Source organism: Balaenoptera acutorostrata, chromosome 4 (genome assembly GCF_949987535.1).
Source record: "Balaenoptera acutorostrata chromosome 4, mBalAcu1.1, whole genome shotgun sequence".
NCBI classification, from domain to species: domain Eukaryota; kingdom Metazoa; phylum Chordata; class Mammalia; order Artiodactyla; family Balaenopteridae; genus Balaenoptera; species Balaenoptera acutorostrata.
This window is the reverse complement of record NC_080067.1, coordinates 54,807,473-54,831,872: the sequence shown is the minus strand read 5'-3', so window position 1 is coordinate 54,831,872 and position 24,400 is coordinate 54,807,473. Positions and strand designations below refer to the sequence as shown.

Sequence of the window (24,400 nt, the reverse complement as noted above, 5' to 3'; positions counted from 1 at the left end):
TTCTCTATAATTTGACAAAACCCAAAGTTACAAAAACTTCCCAGGGACTTCCCTGGTGGCGCAATGGTTAAGAATCCGCCTACCAATGCAAGGAACACGGGTTCAATCCCTGGTCCGGGAAGATCCCACATTCCGCGAAGCAACTAAGCCCCATGCACCACAAAAACTGGGCTCTGTGCTCTAGAGCCCGTGAGCCACAACTACTGAAGCCCACGCACCTTGAGCCCGTGCACCGCAACAAGAGAAGCCACCGCAATGAGAAGCCCGCGTACCGCAACTAAGAGTAGCCCCTGCTTGCCACAAATAGAGAAAAGCCTGTGTGCAGCAACAAAGACCCAACGCAGTCAAAAATAAATAAAATTAAAAAAAAAAAAGAAAACTTCCCAGGCTCCTCCTACTGTTCCTGCCCCAACACCACAACTGCCACAGCCCTATCACAGGTGGAGGGAAATTTATCAGAGGAAGCAGCCTGTGCTGTAACCTTTACCCTTGTCCAAAAGGTCTTATCTACTCTTGAATAGCTCAGCAGCCCACAACCAGACCCCGTGCCCATGCCAAACCTTAAAACCCTTTTGTATATACCAGACTGTATAAACCAGATAGGGGAAATAGTTTTTCTTCCTGGTTCCCACTGACAGCTTTGTTGCAAGATGAGGGATGGAAGGAGGGTAGTTTATAGAGGTTCTCTAGTTCACTGGCTTGGGATGAAACACAAAGCAAAGCCTCCGTATCAGCGACACCTGCTATTAAAAGTAATCTGCCCCAAGAGGCTCCTATGAACGGAACATGAGTGGAGAAATAAAACTTGTTTACTTCCAGTTCTTTTAATATTAATAAAATTGAACCTCAAACAGAGTGTAGGTCTGAATGACTCCTAAGCTCTTGAACTGTCTACAACTACCCTTTCATCCCATTTCTCAGGTGGTTTTGGTAAGGATTAAATGATAGTAAGCATGCATAGTATCAGTCCCCTGTTTGGTACACAATACCAGTAATTTTTATCATCTGCTCATGAGAAATAGTAGCAAAAATCTAACAAGATATGGTTTGGGAAAGCTGTATTGGGTACCTACCATATGCCAGTCCTGGAGCAATACCAAAAATAAATAAGAAATTGTCTCTACCCTAAAGGACCCATCATCTCCACTAATGGAGATGAATGCTAAACCTGATAAGTAATTATGGCAATAATAGTAATGATAATAATAATGATAGCAGCAGCTACCATTTCCTGAGCACTTACTGTGTACCTAAAGAGTTCTAATTGCTTTACACATTATTTTACTCAATCTTCACAACAACCCCATGTGTAAGTGGTGTTATTTTCCTCATATTACAGATGAGAAAAAGGAGGCTTCTGAAACCTTTGGTAATTGGTTTAAGGCTCTTGTTTAAGAGGTGACAGAGCAAGGAATAGAGTGAAAGCATTCTGACTCCAGAGCCCTCTCATGAATCACTCTGCTATTCTGGTACTGTATTAGCAGACTAGGATTAGGTTCAATTGATACAGCAGAAAACTAAAAAGGAAAGATAATTTCACTTCTCTCTTGTATAAAAGAAGTCTGGAAGGAGGCTGCTACTGTAGCTCTGCAGTCATAGGTAATCGGGCCCCTTGACCTTTCTGCTCTACCCTCTGGATACCTGGCTTCCATCCTCAAGGTGACTGCAAGATCCACGATGGCTGCTGAAGCTCCAGTCAATTTGTCTGAGTTTTGGAAGGCAGGAAAGAAACAGGAAGTTGAGGCAGGTCATTTCCCACATTTCTGTCCCTTTTTAAAGAAGCTTTCTCATAAATCCTTTCCTATAACTTCCATTTATATTGCTTAAAACCTGAACACTTAAGATACAGCAAGTGAGATTGAGAAATGTAGTCTTCTGACCGGGTACATTGCCAACCCAAATATTATAGGGGTTCTATTGGTGGGAAAGAAAAGGAAAACTAGTTGTCACTGCCACATCTATAATCGATGCATAGCCCCTAAGCCCTCCAGTTTGCTGAGGTCAAGTGGTTCTGAAACGTTTAAGTAAAATTTGTTCTGATTCCCAGTAATGTACAATCAGAAAATCTAGAGTCTCCCTCAATAAACCTAGAGAGTTGTGAAGCTTACTTCCTCCTAGTTCCTCCAGCTCTGAATCTCTGCTTCCATAGAGTCTCTGTCTCCACTCCATGTTTCATCAGCTTCTGCCTTTTTCTTCACTTCATCATCCGACTAGATGATACCCCATTCCCTCCTGTCCTCCAAGTAAGAGCAAGGTAAAGCTGTATGTGCAGTGAACTTTATGGAAAGTTTGGGCCTGTGATAGGAGATATAATGCAGTCCATCCCAGCAGACAGCAAGCTTACGATGGAACATAGGCTACTCCAATTCTCCCTGACTTTAGAGAATGTCCACAAACCCTCTGTTCTTCTTGACTTCAGCCTCCAGCCCCACTGATGGGCAGCCTTCCTCCTTTAAACTGACCTTCTACTCCCTCACCTGCTCACCGTCAAGCCCTAAAACTCCTGTTCGTATCTTATCCAGAGCAGTCTACATATCTTTCTATCGCCCTCCAAGTTTATCCTGGCCATTCTCCAAAGACTATCATCCCTAACCAAAATGGTCCAACAGGATCATTCATTTAAACAAAGTGAGTTCTAGAAGGAGGGATTTGGGGGCCAGGGCAGGAAGGTTAGGGATCATTCTGTAGTCATTGAGAAGTTCAGTGGCGTGACCAGATCTGTATTTTAGTAACACAGTGGGGGAGAGAACAGAGGTGGGAATCTGGCCATGTGCATATTGTACAGAACAGGCAAGAGACTACGAGGCTCTAGGCCCTGAAGTGGAGGTGGACAGGAAGCCTGGTACAGAGAAGAGGATCTGGGCATGGCTGGATGAGGGAGGGTGAGGGAGAAGGATAAATGCTCTTTCTAGCTGAGAAAAGGCACATAATAAATGAGAATGTTTTTGAGAAAATGTCATTTGAACAATGGATTTACAATACCATCCTGGTGAAAGAAAGTGAAGGCAGAAACAGAAAACTCTAGTAAAGTAACGCCACAGAACACCACGAGGTACAGTAAACTAATCTTTGTGTTCAGAACACTGCATACGGTGCTCTCGTGTAGCGCCTCCTCTCCATCCCCACCAAGCCAGTAGAGGGAGGGGTGATTTTAGTTCTGCCCTCAGATGAGAAGCCAGGGGGTCAGAGGTTAAAGTAACTTCCTGAGAAGCAGGCAGATATTTACTGGCAGAGCCAGAACTCAAATCTAAGATTGCAGGACTCCAAAACGCATGGTCCTCCATTTCAGCAAGCTGCCTCTGAGATCTTTAAAGCAAAACACTCTTTCTCATTCGATGGGGATTAATAAATTGCAATGGATGAAATGGTCTAAAAGGCAGTAAAGGACCCTCACACCGAGTAGTATGTTTCTTGGCACTCTAAGTTTATGGTTCAGCACTAGGGTTGATCATTTGTATTTCCTTCCATCCTCACTTGCTCTTTAGCATCCTCTCAACCATCATTAGGTGAGCCCTGGTAACTGAATCCCTGGAGAGGTGGTAAGGGGTACAGAGCTCTTTCCCACAGATGAGGCTCCCAACCTCCTCCCTGGGCTTCTTCTGCAGACCTTCGCAAAGTTTAAGCAGAGTCTCCTCGTTCCAGTGTTCATCTCAGGTTGGATTTTCATGCCGAGGAAGATCGCTAAAGGTTTAGGATCTATTTAGATAGTCTGGTGAGTTTCTTTGTTTTGTTTTTCAGAACAGACCATTTTCTCCTCCCCAAATTGAAGCCAGACCTGAGAGGTGACCACCAGAAGGGCTGGCCCTTCTGCAACCTATTTTCAATGACCTAAGATCACTCATTCATTCCACAAACTTGCATTTATTTGTTCCCCCAAACATATCTGAGAACTGCTCTTAACCACACTGGGGGGCGGGAGAGGCAGAAATGCAAAGTGGGTGAGAGGGTAGAGAGGAAATGCAAAGATGAACAAATTCAGGGCAGTCTTCAAGCTTCTTGAAAACTAGCTCTCCAAAATATTGTCCAAATACACAGCTGTAGGTTGAAATCTTAATAATGATGGCAGCTGCCCCTGATGTTTGTAAAGTCTCCAAGACATAAGTTAGTAAACACTCAATAAATGTTAGTCATTACTATTATTATTACTATTGTTTTTATTATCATTAGGCAAATTCTGTGCCCTGGGCACCATGCATATACTACCTCATTTAATCCTCTCAGCCTCCCTGGTAGGTGATAGTAGCTTTCCTGTAGTATGCCCAATCATAATAGCTAGGCCACTGAGCACTGATAACATGCCTGGCACTAGCTGAACACCAGCTGCACAATCCTCTCAACAAATCCTACAAAATAAGTACCATTGTCAGATTCATTTTGCAGATGACAAAACTGAGGCTTGTGGGGGATGGGGGACTTGTCCGGGGCAACGAAGCAGTTAGCGGCAAAAGGCAAGTCTAAATTCAATTCTGCCTGCTCCAGAGACTGTTCCCCCCATGTTGCTCCATGCAGACACATTCCCTCAAAAAATTTAAAAACTGGCCAGAGAGAATCGAATGAATCAAGGAAACCCTCATTCTTATTAGGGTTTCAAAAGAGCCTGTAGCTCATTCTATTCCATTGATTAGGAGAGCACTTTTCTAGCTCAAAACTTCTGTAACCCAGGTCATGAAAATGACTTCTAAGCTCAGCGGCTTTCTGTCACCTGTCAGCAGTGAGAAGGGTGTTGTGAAGTGCATGTAGCTCTTCTATGTGGGGCTGGATTGACAGCCCTGTAGGAAGGATGTCAGTTACCAGTTCAGAAAAGGTGAGCGCAGTTTAATAGAAATATGCAAGTTTCTCAAATTGCTGATTGTGAAAATGAGTTTCCTCCAGCAAACCCAGGAGAAACTGGGCTTCTTTCACATCTTCTCCAGCACTTGCTGGGGTGGACAGTGCATACCGAGAGCCCCCAGCACGGCTGTGAGAGGGACTGGCCGCCGGCCCTGGGCTCGGCATGGCAGGGTGCCGCAGAAGACAGGAAAGAACTCCGAGACAAAGGGCTTGGCATCGATCGATGCAAAGAAACAAGACAGGCACACGTGAAATAGTCATGAGAGCTGCAAGAGACAAAGGGCCTGGGTCAGAAGTCAGGACACCTGGGATCTAGTTCCAGCTCTGTCCCTCAGCAGCTCAGGACCCTGGAGCAAGTCATTCACGTCTCTCGACCTCAATTTCCTCCTATGCACAATGAAGAGTTCAGATTAGATTGCCTGTATGAGTTAGGGTGAAAAAGAGAACTCAGGGAGCGGAAAGATTTGTAAAGAAAGGTCCAATGCCTCAACTCCCCACACACACATCCCAACACCACGTAGCAGAGGAGCACCAGGTAGCATCAGAGCAATTAGTCCCAGAGCTGACCTACCTCACTTCAAGCCCTGCTCGGCCATTTACTACTTGTGCAACTTGAAAAATGTACTTAACCTAGAGCTTCCCAAGCAGGTTGCCAAAAATTACAGGTGTGCCAAGGTACTGCTCCCTCAGCCCTCAGGGCAGCAAGAGGTGGCAGAAGCCCGAGGCTACTCACCGCTACCTGGGAACAGCCTCTTCCCTTTACACGTGACCTCCTTCCCACATCCGTATAAACGTCATTTTCTAGGTGTATTCTGTCAAGTGGAAAATATTGGGAAGTCCTGAGAACCTGTCTAGCTCCTGGACTCATTCTCTGTAAATGGAAAATATTCTGTCAAGTGGAAAATATCGGGAAGTCCTGAGAACCTGTCTAGCTCCTGGACTCATTCTCTGTAAATGGAATAATGATGGCCTCAGCATCATTACTATCTTGTGAGATTAAGATCGAGTATGTAAAGTGCTCAGTAGAGCTGGTGCACACAGTAAATGTTTAGTAATGTTTGCTCTTATTTTTATCACTACTACCACTACTGCTGGCCAGATCGCCAACCTAACAAGGCTAAGTTTGTTCTCAGTGCAAATGAGCAGGCCTTGGTTCAGATTCTGAAGCCCCTCAGCGCACACCTAGTAAAAGACTCAGACCCGCCTCCTACTCACCCTTTCTCCAGATAAACCCTGGGCAAAAAGCATACTTTTGTTCCTGAAGGTATTTGCCCAAGAGGAACTCTCATCTCTAGAGGGACAGTCCCCTTCAAACAAGCTGTGCTGCAAAACATACAAAAAAGCTGTGCCTCAAGAAACAAGTAAATAAGTACATAAGAGAATTACAAATTGTGGTAAGTGCTCCATGGAAATTAAACAGGGTACCAGTGCAAAGTACTCTCTCTCTCTGAACAAGTGATATTTAAGCAGCCTCCATTCTGCGCACTGAAACAGGGGCTAGAGGTGAGTCAGGCACAACAAGCAAGGATAACCACCTGAGAGAGGAGTGCTCATGGAAACTCATAGAGGAGTTATGCCTCACACCAGCTCCTGCCCTCGGGGCTCTGGGGAAAGGCAGACTATGTGCAGAGTCTAACTGACTGGCCACAGCAGCTCAGGAGCTCTGCATGTGCCAGCCAGCAGCTCTGAACACCCTGCCCCACTCGGTGTCCCTCCTCACACTGCCAGGTCACAGAGGCTGGTGCTAAGGGTCCATGGCCAGCTGAGTGAATCAGGGAGGCCACTGCCCCTACCCTGGAAAATTCCACCAGCCCTGGCAAGGGGGTGAGATCACCAAAGCAAAGGGGGTATGAAGAGAAGAGAACAAAGGGCAGAACTTTGTTAAATGGCTACAATCAGATGGAGATGGAGAAATCAAAAGCAATAATGGAGAAAGAAAAATGTAGGCAGAGGAGGAGGAGTGAAACTGAAGGAAGAACCTATTCTTACACATGGAACTGAAGAAGGTGTAAGCATTGGCATCCCAAGCTGCAGGGACGCTGATAAACGGCCTTTCCAGTTGACAGCCTGTGGATTGGAGCTACCAATTTCTGCGGAACAGCATAGACAAACACCGTAATACAAAGGGTAGAGCTGGCATGGAGAAGACAGAACAGCAAGCAGTAAAGTGAAACTTTGATTTAACAACCCAAGAAATGCATTCATCCTAGACACAGTCTGTGCCTGTGCTTTATTGAGTGTCCATGGGTAGCTGTATGTGTGTGAAAAGCAATGATTTGCTAGCATGCATCACAAACATTTCATACTCTACTTCACCACTGGCCATTTACATAGACCTGGCCCTCAAAGTCCCTTGCAGAGTAGTTGAAAACATATAAATATATGTATACATTTACATAAATATGTATGTATACACATACACACATAAATATATCTTTATATCCTATCAACTCTTCAGGAATTTCCTATTCTGTAATAAATTCAATAATAGTCCTTGATTATTTATCTTGAGACTTTATTTACAAATACCCCAGTTTATAATCGCTGAGGCTTTGTAAAGAAAATAAACAATGCAATGAATTTCTCTTATGCATAAAACATAGATACAAATGCCTGCTCCTTTGCAAACACTTCTAAGCATGTTTTAATTATGAGAGCACTCGACACAATAAATCAGGTCAAGAGCACTCAGTGTTTTCCCTGGAGGGCATGCCTCTGTCCAGAAGCCACCAACATATCCAAGGGATTCACTGTTCCATTCACTGGAGTTGTCTTGTAGAAAAGTCAGCTAAAATCCCACCATTGCTATTGCATTGGTAGGGGCTGTCCAGTTGGAAGCAATCCATTAGGACCATCTAGGTGAGAATCTAGGAAAAACAGTTACCCCAGATCCTGGTCAGCTGTGCCCCAGTACTGTTTACCATGCACACCATCCTTCCATCCTCATGGACCAGTAGGCAGCAACACTCACTCCTGAAAATACGAACTTCATACTTATGCCCTACAGAAGGCCAAACTCTTCTAGAGTTTGTGGGCTGGAGAGTAGAAAGGGCGACGGAGAGGGAGGGAGGTGAGAGTGGTATGTGTTTGTATCCCAGGAGGGAGGAGAACTATAATAGAAAGAATTAGGAGCTGTAACCAAATCCCCACACCCAGAAGATTCTAACAACTTCCTGAATCCTGAGTCTCTGGTCCTCCCTCTCTGCATGTTGGCCCATTTTGGAAAAAAGTCAAGATGGCACTCCTTTTAGGAGGGGTTTCTCATGTCTCTGGGAAGGTCCTCCACTGAGAGCAGATCCAGGCCCACGAGAGATTCTCTGGGTCTCACCCTCCTGGGCATCTGCCAAGAACGCAGCCTGTCCCAGTGGAACCTGGTCCCACGTGATTGTCAAATGGGCTGAGGAGGCCACACAAGGGCTCAAGTGTGTTCTCTTAGCACTCTCTTTTAGCCCTGCCCACTAAATTCTCAGGGCAAGGGAGTGATGGCCTGGTCCCCTCACAGAAGCTTCTTAGGACTGTCATCTCTGTCAGCGCGACTTTCCTCTGCTTCAGAAATGGGGGCGCTGCCTACTCCTGGAGAGATGAGCTGGAAAATCTTTGACTGGCTGTCACTTCAGTGCCTGCCCTCCTTGCCTTTCTGCACAAAGCCTTTTTGGCTCAGTCATCAGAGTCACCTGGACGAGGGGCAGTAGGTCTCATAAAGAAAGGTTGAACAAGAAAATGGGAACTTTCTCTTCACCCTCACAATTTCTAACAGGATTTGTGGAAAAGAACAGATGTTTCTAGATTAAAGATTAAGAACCTAGAAAGAAATTTTTCCAGGTTTTGATTTAGAAGTGAATCAAGCACACATAGGGCTTGGTCTAGATTCTAGATGACTTCTCTGCCAATGCTGAGTCTCTAAAACCTTCAGCCAACAATACTTGTTTCTAATCTCTTTTATCCCATCTACGAGGCAAAGGCTCCTGCATAGACACTCCAGAAGCTACTGCTAAGTAAAGCTCTCTGATATCCTTTTCCTCAACTGTAATAACCGCCACAGCTCCCGCTGGAGGAGTGCCGGCCCATGACAACCTGCACAGTAGGCATCGCCATCGCCAGTTTCCAGATGGAGAAACTAAGGGTCGGTGAATTGGGTGACTTGCTCAAAGCCACAGTTAGTAATAATTCTAGTTGCCATTTATCAAGCACTTACTGAGTGCGATGCACTGGGCAAAGTGATCTGTGTGCATTATCTCATTTAATTGTTATAAGCACTCTCTGGGTCTCTCTCCAGAGGCTGTGTGTCTTCTATGACACCTCACGGCTTCTCCTAAAGCAAAGAGGGGCTGCTGATGGAGGCCCCAACATTCCCTCGCAGCTTACCTGAGCATCAGATGAGGAGCCATGTACAACGGGCCTACCATAGGTAGATGCCCCAACACATGTGTCTTTCCCTTTTTTAACATCGTTTTCCCCTGCAAGGCTCTCTTTGATGTTAACCCAAGGTCACCTACATAAAAATGTTATGAGCAGAAAAAAGGGCAGTTCTAGCCCACCTGCCACCTCAGCAATGAAGAGGGACCAATCTGGGCCAGAAGATGGACTCAGGAACAGCTAACACTGTAATTCTTCAGTTGAAAGCAACCATATGATCTTTATTATTATTATTACCATCTTCATTATCATTGAGAAAGCAACAAAATTAATGTACACTAATGATGATATTAACAATAGCATGACCAGACAATATAATACTGGAATTCATCATGTTATGAAAACTGTACCTTCCAATAACCTCTAAAATATTTTCAAAGGGGAGATCTAGACAAGAGAGTAAACAGATAGTCTGGTCTTATTTCATAAGTAAATTAATAAACTTCCTTGACCTATTTTGGGGGTCACTTCTCTGACTATGAGGACAGCTTCTTTCCTTCCTGTTTATATGTTGATATATTGGTGCAGCAGGTTGGGGAACTTTCCAGTTCTCTGCTTCCTACCCAACTTTAATTGGAGGCCTGTCAGGTTCAGTAAGTAATAGTGTCACACACCCCCTGATTGAAGATGCCACCCATTCCCTAAACACAGGCTCTTACTGTCCACCTGGGACCCGCTTTGGCAGAAAAATTATGGCGTTCCCAGACAAACTGCTTTTCTTCCAGATGCATTTGTAAAAATTGCCTGGGCTTCACTGACAGGTGATGGAGTGACCAAGGTTACTCAGGTAGAAGAGACAGTCGAAGTGGGAGGGAGAGAGAGCCTGATGGATTACTCCCTGAAAAAGAAACCCACAATTTTCTTGGCTGATCAAGAGCACTGGGAAGAGGACATTGGTGCAGGGTCGCAGGGGGCTGAATAGATGTTTCTCAGAATCCAGCAACGTGCTTCTCAAGGGGGACAGTGATGATGGGGATACTTCATTACCAGCATCTGGAATTCAGTGCTGCAGAGAACACAAATGTTTCCAAGAGAATTCACACTCTATTTCTCTCTAGGGTCCTGTGAGTTCTCCTTATACCCCACTCCCAACCTACTAGCAGTACTAGCAACCATATCAGTATACACAACATGTATAACCCTGCTGTGAATTTATTAATGGAACAGAGATATTTTAAGAAGACTATGAAAATGAGTAGGAAATGGGTAACAACGATCTCAGCAAAATGCTGTCTTTGGTGAGGACTTCCTTAAAGACATGTTTGGGTCTAAGTGGTGAGTTGCACTGGTGTCATCCAACGGCTGATTCCTTCCTGAGTCTAGGAGACAGAGGATAATTGGCACTCAGGAGGAACTGACTTCATGGACAAGGAATCGCTGACAGATACAACATGTTCAAAACAACCAATCGGGCCTGTTATCTGTGACCTGTGGCCGGTCACCCCAGGCAGCCTCCTCTGAGCAACACACAGGCTGGGACTGATCCCAGAGGCCTGAGTGAAACTGCAGAGCTGGCTAATTGTTTTCTTGGACGCTCCTCTCCACTCCTTCTCGTACCTCCTGACGCCCTTTTCTCTATGGATAGTCCTTCTGGCTGTCTGAACACCTCACTTCAGAACTCAGGGTTGCAGTTCTTTAAAGCAGCCCATGCACTTTCCCCCACTCCCTGCAACTAACATCTCCTTTCTCGTTTTCTTGTAATTGTTGCTTTTCTGGTCTGTCCTCGCCACTAGACTATAAGACCCACAGAAAAGGAACTGTATTCTTCCTATTCACCTTTCAGTCCCTAAAATCTGACATAGATGCATCAAGATGGCACCTTATAAATGTTTCAGATAAATGAATGAATGAATTGGAAAGCTCCTAGAACTGGGTATCAGGAGACTTCCATTCTAGCCCCTGCTCTGTCATTACCTGAATATGCAGCTTCAGGTCTGGGGCTCGGTTGCATCCTCTATCAAGTAAGAAAACCACCCAGATGAGCAGCTGATACCCCTCCCCACCCCGCGCTCAGTACAGCCTGTGGGTCCTCAGAGGATAGTCAAAAGCTCTGGGGAGGCGTGGGATGCGGGAGATCCCGGGCAGACCAGCCTCAGGTCTCCTACTGTCTCCTCAGACAGAGCACCCTGCTTTCACTTATTTATGTATTAAGCTCTCAAATAAGACTTTGTGGGCAGAGTGGGTTTGACAACCAAGAGAAAGCTGTACGACTATAGTAGATGAACCATCCGGTCCTTTTCTGCTAGATTCCCCCAACCTATTAACCAGGTCCTGCTCCCTCAACACTCAACCCCGGTCCACCTCTGCAGACTCATCATCTTCAATCCCCAAAGCAGCCTATACGTCATTCCAGCTGTGCCCTTTCATCTGCCTGAGACCCCCCCTTTCCCATTTTGTTCTGCCTGGGAAAGCCCAGCTCACCCTTCAAGATGCAACTCAAAAGCCTCCCCGCTTCGTTTCCCCACTTCCCCGGCAACCAGAGAACCATGCTCCCTCACAGCCACACTCACCCCACGGGGCTCCCAGAGCACCTCATAAATACTCTACAGCGTTACGTACCAGCCGCGTGGAATCTTCCGGTTATTAAGCTCTTTCCCGATTAGAATATAGATGCTTCAACGTCAGGAGACCTGCCTTACTTTCCGTTTAAGTCTCTGATACTCACCACAGTGCCTGATTTAGTAGGCACTAAAGGAAGGAAGTTAGGAAGTCCGAAGTTAATTCAGGAAATTAGTAAATTCGCTGATAAGTAGGTTAGGGAATTAGTCAATATGTTAAACTACATGGTAATGGGAAAACCTCTCTTTATCTGAGTAGAGTAATTGGTGTTCAGGTGTAAATAACCACTAGATGTAATCTTCCCAGGCCCAAGTACACTTTTTTTTTTTTGGTTACTTTCTGCTTTATAACAAAGTGAATCAGTTATACATATACATATGTTCCCATATCTCCTCTCTCTTGCGTCTCCCTCCCACCCTCCCTATCCCATCCCTCTAGGTGGTCACAAAGCACTGAGCTGATCTCCCTGTGCTATGCGGCTGCTTCCCACTAGCTATCGGTTTTATTTGGTAGTGTATATATATCCATGCCACTCTCTCACTTTTCCCCAGCTTACCCTTCCCCCTCCCTGTATGCTCAAGTCCATTCTCTAGTAGGCCTGCATCTTTATTCCCGTCTTGCCCCTAGGTTCTTCATGACCTTTTTTTTTTTTTTTAGATTCCATGTATATGGGTTAGCATATGGTATTTGTTTTTCTCTTTCTGACTTACTTCACTCTGTATGACAGACTCTAGGCCCATCCACCTCGCTACAAATAACTCAATTTCGTTTCTTTTTATGGCTGAGTAATATTCCATTGTATATATGTGCCACATATTCTTTATCCATTCATCTGTAGATGGACACTTAGGTTGCTTCCACAAGTACACTTTTAAAAAGTACTTATTTTTCTGATGGCTTTCTTTGGTGGAAGGAAGAGGGAAACGTATTTCTCGAGTGGAGAAACCCTTCTCTACCTTTCACCTACCGCCAGCGGGATCTCTCTCCTTTACACCCCTTAGGGTGGAGAATCTTTGCTTCCTGGTCCTGAGAGGGTACTAGAGAACCAGGGTAGGCAGGCTGTGAATGACAGGATGACATTAGACGGGGAGGAACTTGTAGAGATCATCTTAACTCTTGGGCAGCGCTGTCTTAGGTACAAGTTTAGAAAGTTCAATGTTGTTCGTAGGCTCCCTGGGAGTATCTAACCGAAGCCTGGCCTATTATACCTATATATGATAGGACCATAGACTCTCGGAGTTAAAAAGAAATTCACACTGAAAGGAACCAAACTCTTCTGAACGTCAAATCACACAACATTTGGGGTACTCACAAAGGGATTGATAGAGAATGTTTCAAATATGGAATCTTCTGGTATCTTGTCCCAACCCACTTTTCAATGTGTTAATCCTAAGTTTGACTGCTCTTCAGGCTGGGAATTACTCAATTTAACCAAAAATAGTTCTAGGTATGGAAATAAAACAGAATACTAGGGATAACAAAATGAGAACAGAGGTATGTTTACAATATACTTAAAAGGTAGATAACCGAAAAGGATATCAGAGTTGCAGGCTATGAGGAACCATTCCTATTCTCTCTAGTCCTGCAGAAATGAATCCTCCATACTGCTCGAGGACTTGCCATCTCTGAACAACTCTAATGGGAAAACTTCCGTCATGTTCTCTGCAGCACGCTGTCGCTCGTTGATGGCCATCTGCACCCCGACATTGTACTCTCTATTGATTTTCTCCAGCTACACGGTTATACTTTTGGAATCAATACGCCTCTCCCTCTCCAACCACTTGATGAATAGCCAAGGAATGCAAAGTCACTTTGATAATAGCATAAGGCAAATATGATTGGGAAGGTAACTCTGGGGCAAGAAATTTTTGAAATGCCTTACTAAATTGAGTAGAGATTGTTTATAAACTTCTCTCACATTTAGAATAGTGATTCTCCATCCTAGTACACCAAATCAACTTTAGATAATAAATACACTGCAATTCTTTTTCTACTATTCTGCAAAGCAAACTAGAGATAATGTTACCTTCGTAAACACTAACTTTTTAAAAAAAATCACCATGCCCTTTGTATAGAAGATAAATGAAAGAAAAGTAATTTCTGATAAAAATAATATATCAGCATGTGAATGCTGCGGCATAAGTACATTAGGGGACGTAACAGAGTCGTCAGTTGCCTGCTGTCATTTGTAGAACCACTATGAATGCAACTGCTACAAATGTACCTTCACATAGGTGTGCTGTTTGCTGCTCAAAGACCATGAGTCTTGAGCTGCTGCTGATGTGGTTTTCCCAAATGATGAGCAACTCCTGGTAAATTTTGAGACAAAACAAATTCCAACTGTCCCTCAATCTACCCAGTTGTTACATCCCAGGAAAATTCAATGTATATAAAACCATACCAAAAAAACGCTTTGTGTTAATATGTAAAATGAAGATAGATTCAAGCTCAGAAATCATAAACAGTTTTTCTCTTACATGAATGTCCACTGGGACCTTCAGAATCATGTAAGACACAAGACAATGCCTCATTCGGTGGGACAGTCCCACACACTGCAGAATGTCTACCAGCCCAGGCTCCCACCCATTTAATGCCATGAGTGCCCACAATAATCATGTGAACCACAGACACCCTCACAGATTTCCAAAATTTCCCCTAGGAGGCAGTACTACCTTTCCCGAGACTACTGGTTTGCAGTATTTCCTACAGGGTTTCCCCCATTGACCCAAATGATTAAGAGTTGCTTCTAGCTGTAAAATCAAAGAACAATAGCATGAGAAAGTAGCCTGAAGCTCATCTAGTTGGCCCCCTCGTTTTACCCATGTGAGGTAAGTAACTTGCCTTTGGACACTCGGTTACCACATAATCTAGGATGAAAAACAAGGCTTCCCTTTCCGTGGTTTTTATTTCTCATTGAAATTAGAAAGGTACCCTTGAATGTGTCTCTCTTACACATGAGGTAGTTGAAACAAACGATGAATGACTAACAACATTTTCCAGTTTTTTTCCAGGATACTTGGGGTTGAAATCACTCACTCCTGACCACTGAGCTTCAGTGCCAAGCTGGAAACTTTCTAGTGTCCACTAAAAGCTTGGATTCCTGCATACAAATAAATCAGAAGGCTTCAAAAATAAAATCCCTCACAATGTGTTCAAAATGAGAATGTGTCCCAAAGAATGATTTATGGTAGCAGAAATTGTCTTACATGGTTAGTGGCTAATTGATTGTCCCACTGTTCTCCCCAAACTCCAGTCATCAGGATCCAAGCAGGTTTGGGGAAATGAGTGACTAAGATTCTATATGTTCCTGCACCGTGCACAGCATAGGGCCTCTTCCTCCGATCCAGGAGATCAAGAGGCAGGTCCCTTCACAAGACCCCAAGAAGACTTGGCTCTTTGCTAATTACCCTTGGTCAGTGGGTTCTGATGGTGAAGTGGGTGTTTTTTAATTTAATTTGTCATATCAAATATTAAGGAGAGAACATTTGACTACCCAAACTTCACAATACTGGCTCTCCAAATTAAATTTGCAATCAAACTGATGCCCATTTCAAAAGCATTCCTTGGACAAATTCTACTTATAAGCCTTGTACATTATCAGGTGGTAAAGAAGGATGGAGAGAAGAAGCTCACAGAACCTAAGAATTATTGGGTATATAGAGATTGGTTCAAGATGGCAGAGTAGAAGACCATGCTCTCACTCCCTCTTTCGAGAACACCAGAATCACAACTAACTGCTGAACAATCATCGACAGGAAGACACTGGAACTCACCAGAAAAGATACTCCACATGCAAAGACAAAGGAGAAGCCACAATGAGACAGTAGGAGGTGCGCTATCAAAATAAAATCAAATCCCATAACTGCTGGGTGGGTGACTCACAAACTGTAGAACACTTATACCACAGAAGTCCACCCACTGGAGTGAAGGTTCTGAGCCACACGTCAGGCTTCCCAAGCTGCGGGCCTGGCAACGGGAGAAGGAATTCCTAGAGAATCAGACTTTGAAGGCTAGCGGGATTTGACTGCGGGACTTCGGCAGGACTGGGGGAAACAGAGACTCCACTCTTGGAGGGCACACACAAAGTAGTGTGCATATCGGGACCCAGGGGAAGGAGCAGTGACCCCATAGGAGACTGAACCAGATCTACCTGCTAGTGTTGGAGGGTCTCCTGCAGAGGCAGGGGGCAGCTGTGGCTCACCAAGGGACAAGAACACTGGCAGCAGAAGTTCTGGGAAGTACTCCTTGGCGTGAGCCCTCCCAGAGCCCGCCACTAGCCCCACCAAAGAGCCCGGGTAGGCTCCAGTGTTGGGTCGCCTCAGGCCAAACAATCAACAGGGAGGGAACCCAGCCCCACCCATCAGCAGACAAGCGGATTAAAGTTTTACTGAGCTCTGCCCACCAGAGCAACAGCCAGCTCTACCCACCACAAGTCCCTCCCATCAGGAAACTTGCACAAGCCTCTTAGATAGCCTCATCCACCAGAGGGCAGACAGCAGAAGCAAGAAGAACTACAATCCTGCAGCCTGTGGAACAAAAACTACATTCACAGAAAGACAGACAAGATGAAAAGGCAGAGGGCTATGTACCAGATGAAGGAACAAGATAAAACCCCAGAAAAAGAACTAAATGAAACGGAGATAGGCAATCTTCCAGAAAAAGAATTCAGAATAATGATAGTGAAGATGATCCAGGACCTCAGAATAAAAATGGAGGCAAAGATTGAGAAGATGCAAGAAACCTTTAACAAAGATCTAGAAGAATTAAAGAACAAACAAACAGAGATGAACAATACAATAACTGAAATGAAAAATACACTAGAAGGAATCAATAGCAGAATAACTCAGGCAGAAGAACGGATAAGTGACCTGGAAGACAGAATGGTGGAATTCACTGCTGCGGAACAGACTAAAGAAAAAAGAATGAAAAGAAATGAAGACAGCCTAAGAGACCTCTGGGACAACATTAAACGCAACAACATTCCCATTATATGGGTCCCAGAAGGGGAAGAGAGAGAGAAAGGACCCGAGAAAATATTTGAAAACATTATAGTCGAAAACTTCCCTAACATGGGAAAGGAAATAGCCACCCAAGTCCAGGAAGCGCAGAGAGTCCCAGGCAGGATAAACCCAAGGAGAAACAGGCCAAGACACATAGTAATCAAATCGGCAAAAATTAAAGACAAAGAAAAATTATTGAAAGCAGCAAGGGAAAAATGACAAATAACATACAAGGGAACCTCCATAAGGTTAACAGCTGATTTCTCACCAGAAACTCTACAAGCCAGAAGGGAGTGGCATGATATGCTTAAACTGATGAAAGGGAAAAACCTATAACCAAGATTACTCTATCCAGGGGCTTCCCTGGTGGCGCAGTGGTTGAGAATCTGCCTGCTAATGCAGGAGACACGGGTTCGAGCCCTGGTCTGGGAGGATCCCACATGCCGCGGAGCGGCTGGGCCCGTGAGCCACGGCTGCTGAGCCTGCGCTTCTGGAGCCTGTGCCCCGCGACGGGAGGGGCCGCGATAGTGAAAGGCCCACGCACCGCGATGAAGAGCGGTCCCCGCACCGCGATGAAGAGTGGCCCCCACTTGCCGCAACTGGAGAAAGCCCTCGCACGAACCAAGGACCCAGCACAGCCAAAAATAGAATAAATAAATAAATAAATAAATAAATAAATAAATAAATAAATAAAGATTACTCTATCCAGCAAGGATCTCTTTCAGATTCGATGGAGAAATCAAAAGCTTTACAGACAAGCAAAAGCTAAGAGAATTCAGCACCACCAAACCAGCTCTACAACAAATGCTAAAGGAACTTCTCTAAGTGGAAACACAAGAGAAGAAAAAGACCTACAAAAACAAACCCCCCAAAATTAAGAAAATGGTAATAGGAACATACATATCAATAATTACCTTAAACGTGAATGGATTAAATGCTCCAACCAAAAGACACAGGCTTGCTGAATGCATACAAAAACAAGACCCATATATATGCTGTCTACAAGAGACCCACTTCAGACCTAGGGACACATACAGACTGAAAGTGAAGGGATGGAAAAAGATATTCCATGCAAACGGAACTCAAAAGAAAGCTGGAGTAGCAATACTCATATCAGATAAAACAGACTTTCAAATAAAGAATGTTACAAGAGACAAGGCAGGACACTATGTAATGATCAAGGGATCAATCCAAGAAGAAGATATAACAATTATAAATATATATGCACCCAACACAGGAGCACCTCAATACATAAGGCAACTGCTAACATCTATAAAAGAGGAAATCGACAGTAACACAATAATAGTGGGGGACTTTAACACCTCACTTACACCAATGCAGATCATCCAGAGAGAAAATTAATAAGGAAACACAAGCTTTAAATGACACAATAGACCAGATAGATTTAATTGATATTTATAGGACATCCCATCCAAAAACAGCAGATTATACTTTCTTCTCAAGTGCACATGGAACATTCTCCAGGATAGATCACATCTTGGGTCACAAATCAAGCCTCAGCAAATTTAAGAAAATTGAAATCATATCAAGCATCTTTTCTGACCACAATGCTATGAGATTAGAAATCAATTACAGGGAAAAAAACGTAAAAAACACAAACACATGGAGGCTAAACAATACATTAGTAAATAACCAAGAGATCACTGAAGAAATCAAAGAAGAAATCAAAAAATATCTAGAGACAAATGACAATGAAAACACGATGATCCAAAACCTATGAGATGCAGCAAAAGCAGTTCTAAGAGGGAAGTTTATAGCTATACAAGCCTACCTCAAGAAACAAGAAAAATCTCAAATAAACAATCCAACCTTACACCTAAAGGAACTAGAGAAAGAAGAACAAACAAAACCCAAAGTTAGCAGAAGGAAAGAAATCATAAAGATCAGAGCAGAAATAAATGAAATAGAAATAAAACAATAGCAAAGATCAATAAAACTAAAAGCTGGTTCTTTGAGAAGATAAACAAAATTGATAAGCCATTAGCCAGACTCATCAAGAAAAAGAGGGAGAGGACTCAAATCAATAAAATTAGAGATGAAAAAGGAGAAGTTACAACAGACACCGCAGAAATACAAAGCATCCTAAGAGACTACTACAAGCAACTCTATGCCAATAAAATGGACAACCTAGAAGAAATGGACAAATTCTTAGAAAAGCACAAACTTCCAAGACTGAACCAGGAAGAAACAGAAAATATGAACAGACCAATCACAAGGAATGAAATTGAAACTGTGATTAAAAATCTTCCAACAAACAAAAGTCCAGGACCAGAAGGCTTCACAGGTGAATTCTATCAAACATTTAGAGAAGAGCTAACACCCATCCTTCTCAAACTCTTCCAAAAAATTGCAGAGGAAGGAACACTCCCAAACTCATTCTATGAGGCCACCATCACCCTGATACCAAAATCAGACAAAGATACTACAAAAAAAGAAAATTACAGACCAATATCACTGATGAATATAGATGCAAAATTCCTCAACAAAATACTAGCAAACAGAATCCAACAACAGATTAAAAGAATCATACACTACGATCAAGTGGGATTTATCCCAGGGATGCAAGGATTCTTCAATATATGCAAATTGATCAATGTGATACACCATATTAACAAATTGAAGAAGAAAAACCATATGATCATCTCAATAGATGCAGAAAAAGCTTTTGACAAAATTCAACACCCATTTATGATAAAAACTCTCCAGAAAGTGGGCATAGAGGGAACCTACCTCAACATAATAAAGGCCATATATGACAAACCCACAGCAAACATCATTCTCAATGGTGAAAAACTGAAAGCATTTCCTCTAAGATCAGGAATAAAACAAGGATGTCCACTCTCACCAATATTATTCAACATAGTTTTGGAAGTCCTAGCCACAGCAATCAGAGAAGAAAAAGAAATAAAAGGAATGCAAATTGGAAAAGAAGAAGTAAAACTGTCACTGTTTGCAGATGACATGATACTATACATAGAGAATCCTAAAGATGCCACCAGAAAACTACTAGAGCTAATCAATGAATGTGGTAAAGTTGCAGGATACAAAATTAATGCACAGAAATCACTTGCATTCCTATATACTAACAATGAAAACTCAGAAAGATAAATCAAGGAAACACTCCCATTTACCACTGCAACAAAAAGAATAAAATACCTAGGAATAAACCTATCTAGGGAGACAAAAGACCGGTATGCAGAAGACTATAAGATACTGATGAAAGAAATTAAAGATGATACCAACAGATGGAGAGATGTACCATGTTCTTGGATTGGAAGAATCAATACTGTGAAAATGACTGTACTACCCAAAGCAATCTACACATTCAATGCAATCCCTATTGAATTACCAATGGCATTTTTTATGGAAATAGAACAAAAAATCTTAAAATTTGTATGGAGACACAAGAGACCCCGAATACCCAAAGCAGTCTTGAGGGGAAAAAATGGAGTGGGAGGAATCAGACTCCCTGACTTCAGACTATACTACAAAGCCACAGTAATCAGGCAGAAAAACAGAAACATAGATCAATGGAACAAGATAGAAAGCCCAGAGATAAACCCACGCACCTATGGTCAACTAATCTATGACAAAGGAGGCAAGGATATACAATGGAGAAAAGACAGTCTCTTCAATAAGTGGTGCTGGGAAAACTGGACAGCTACATGTAAAAGAATGAAATTAGAACCCTCCCTAACACCATACACAAAAATAAACTCAAAATGGATTTGAGGTCTAAATGTAAGACCAGACACTATAAAACTCTTAGAGGAAAACATAGGAAGAACACTCTTTGACATAAATCACAGCAAGATCTTTTTTGATCCACCTCCTAGGGTAATGGAAATAAAAGCAAAAATAAACAAATGGGACCTAATGAAACTTCAAAGCTTTTGCCCAGCAAAGGAAACTACAAATAAGACGAAAAGACAACCCTAAGAATGGGAGAAAATATTTGCAAACGAATCAACAGACAAAGGATTAATCTCCAAAATATATAAACAGCTCATGCAGCTCAATATTAAAAAAGCAAACAACCCAATCCACAAATGGGCAGAAGACCTAAATAGACATTTCTCCAAAGAAGACATACAGATGGCCAAGAAGCACATGAAAAGCTGCTCAACATCACTAATTATTAGAGAAATGCAAATCAAAACTACAATGAGGTATCACCTCACACCAGTTAGAATGGGCATCATCAGAAAATCTACAAACAACAAATGCTGGAGAGGGTGTGGAGAAAAGGGAACCCTCTTGCACTGTTGGTGGGAATGTAAGTTGATACAGCCACTATGGAGAACAGTATGGAGGTTCCTTAAAGAACTAAAAATAGAATTATCATATGATCCAGCAATCCCACTACTGGGCATATACCCAGAGAAAACTATAATTCAAAAAGACACATGCACCCCAATGTTCACTGCAGCACTATTTACAATAGCCAGGTCATGGAAGCAACCTAAATGCCCATCGACAGATGAATGGATAAAGAAGTTGTGGTACATATACACAATGGAATATTACTCAGCCATAAAAAGGAACGAAATTGGGTCATTTGTAGAGACGTGGATGGAGACTAGAGACTGTCATACAGAGTGAAGTAAGTCAGAAAGAGAAAAACAAATATTGTATATTAACGCATATATGTGGAAGCTAGAAAATGGTACAGGTGAACCGGTTTGCAGAGCAGAAGTTGAGACACAGATGTAGAGAACAAACATATGGACACCAAGGGGGGAAAGCAGCAGGGGGTGGGGGTGGGGGTGTGATGAATTGGGAGATTGGGATTGACATGTACACACTGATGTGTATAAAATGGATGACTAATAAGAAAAAAATAAATAAATAAACATTAAAAAAAAGTTATTGGGTAAAGATGTGGATCCCGCACTAAAGAGAATAAGTTAGTTACCTCCTAAGCCCTTCCTTATACTGCACTTAAAAAGAAACCTACTCTATGTGCAAACTCAACTCCCTTCAGGAGAAAAGAACACGTAAGTTACACAAGTCCGCCAAGCATCCAAGAAAATATCACCAGGTCTCACACTCAGCACTTACACACTCTATACTTTCCTTATAGAGTTCCTCGGGCCTTCCTTCTGACACCACTTCCTCTTAATTTTAGACTCACCCTAACAATTGAAACATCAGGTGTTGGAAGCAGCAATTTAGAATAGGAGGAGGTCCGACTGCTCCATGTAAGCCTTGCGACAGCAACAAGAAGAAACAACTGAGAGTCGAACCTCCAGGAAGTGGATGAAAACTATTTTACAAAGTGGAGGGAAGGGGGATGACATAGAAACTCAAAATAAATAGCAGCCTAGGCCATTCAAGGTAGGGACAAACAGCTTTGCTAGCCTTGAGAGCATCTCCGTAATACAGGACAATACAGTAACTAATGTAAAAGAAAATTATGTTCAATATATTTTGTACCAAAATTCCATATAACAATAGAATCTTCGATTGTCAGAGTAGAAAGACACTTAAGAGAGCATCCCAGCCTAATTCCTTTACTTTACAAGGAAGGAAACAACGTACAGGGGTAACAGGTTCAAGGTAGACTTGAGACAAGAGGGCAGCCCAGCTGGTCCAGTGCTCCTTCCACACGGACGCCCTGACACTGATGCCACTGAGTGGAAGGGAAAGAGACAGTGCATCACATTTAATCATTCATTGTGTCCACGCTTTTGACAGCTCTGTTTTTGCTTCCTTGCATTGATTTTACTCCCTTCAAAAGGAGAAGAAGCTTGCTCTCTTTAGTCACAAAAGTCACAAATTTTTCCCTGATTTGTGATGAGAGAACCTCAAGGTTGGCTCTTAACAAAACTGGGACTGAAAGTAAAGCTTACTTTGAGTTCCCTTCTACCTCCTCCTATATCCCACTCCTGGTGTGTTTCCTCCAAGCTGTCTTATGTCTGTCCTTCCACTTGGTACCCCACCCGCTGGCCCCAAATCCAGAGTTCCTAGTACAATGTAGAATATTCTCCCAACTTCCAGAAGTTTGGTGTATTCCCTGTCTCTTTCTAATCTGATCTCTAGTTCTATAAAACAAAAAAAAATGAGGCAATATACCAGTGTTTCTCAAATATAAGTGGGGAGCTTGTTAAAATGCAGATTCCTGGTCTCCATCTCCTGAAACTACAATTCAACAGATGACTCTGGTGGAAGGAGGCCCTGACCCACTTTGGAAAACACATGGCTTCTGCTTGCCTCTCCAGCCTCGGATCCTCCCAGCCCCCCCAGGCACAACCCACTCCACCCGAAGCTTCATACTCTCTCTCCCCACCATGTCTTTGCCTCATGTTCCACCTTCTGAGTGCAATTAATTCCTCCGTATACCTCAAAACCAGCTGAGGCACATGTCGTATCTCTGCTCTCCTTGTTCCCGTACGTCTCTGCATTATTGAGTTTATACAGCCTACGATATGAGCTGATTTCCTGGTATAGCTCCCCTTGAAGGCAGGTCCCTGCCTCACTTGTCTTTTTTTTAGTCCCGGCACTTAGCGCCCTCCCAAGCACACAGTAGGCACTCTAAAAGTGTTCATTAAATTATCTTTTGTATGTGCTAAATTTCCTAGTTAATAACTAGTCATTTATTTATATTTGCATTGTTATTACCCGCCCACATGCCAGTACAGTACAGGATTTTCGAGGGTTGCTTGAGGTATCACTCTCAAATGAGGAACACCTTTTGTAACAGGTAAAAATGAAAGAGAAGAATGCTAGCATAATCTAACCCTGGTACCATCAACTGTGGGGTCATAATGAGTTAGATCCATGCTCACTCAGGATATCTGACACCTAAGGAACAATGACAGAGACACATACGATAACCGGGAGTTTTCCTAATGAAGAAGATCAGCTTCTAATAGTTCCTTAGAATTAGTTCTGGCATTCATTCAGGTTAAAAAGTTTTCCAAAAGTGAAGCTGGAACACATTAGAACTTTGAATTGATTCATTTATATAAAACTTTGCCTATTTGTTCTAAGATCCCAGAGATTTCCAGTATTTTCTACCCAAGATGGTTAACCACCAGAAGTTTAGCTCATCTCCTGAAATCCATCATCCATGTGTGTGTCCCATGCAGGTGTCTGCTATGCAGAGTTTGGAGTCCGCGTCCCCAAGACCACGGGGTCGGCCTACACCTACAGCTATGTCACCGTCGGGGAGTTTGTGGCGTTTTTCATCGGCTGGAACCTGATCCTGGAGTACCTGATTGGCACCGCGGCCGGCGCCAGCGCTCTGAGCAGCATGTTTGACTCACTGGCCAACCACACGGTCAGCCGTCGAATGGCGGAGAGCGTGGGGACCCTCAACGGCCTGGGTGAGACTGCCACAGACTCTAACCCCAACATGCAAACTTGCTGAGCCAAATAAATGGGTTCCTCTTTCAGGATGCAATTTGGCAAAATGTATCCAGGGCCTTAATACATCTTCTTTTGCCAAGTAATTCCCCTCTGAATCTATCCTAAGGAAATTATTCTAGTTTCCATAAAAGCTTTATATGAAAAGATGTTCATCACAGCCTTATTTATAATAACAAAAAATTAGAAACAGCTTAAATATTCTA

The 24,400-nt window shown here is 43.1% G+C and overlaps 1 protein-coding gene across 1 annotated transcript in view; it reads left to right on the top strand.

Moving 5' to 3' along the window:
- Positions 1-24,400, top strand: part of SLC7A14 (solute carrier family 7 member 14) — a 127,366-nt gene that overhangs the window by 57,708 nt on the left and 45,258 nt on the right. The window contains exon 3 of the mRNA XM_007197518.2: positions 23,918-24,154. Within this exon, the coding sequence (XP_007197580.2) occupies positions 23,918-24,154 (237 nt within the window). The remainder of the gene's footprint in view (positions 1-23,917; positions 24,155-24,400) is intronic.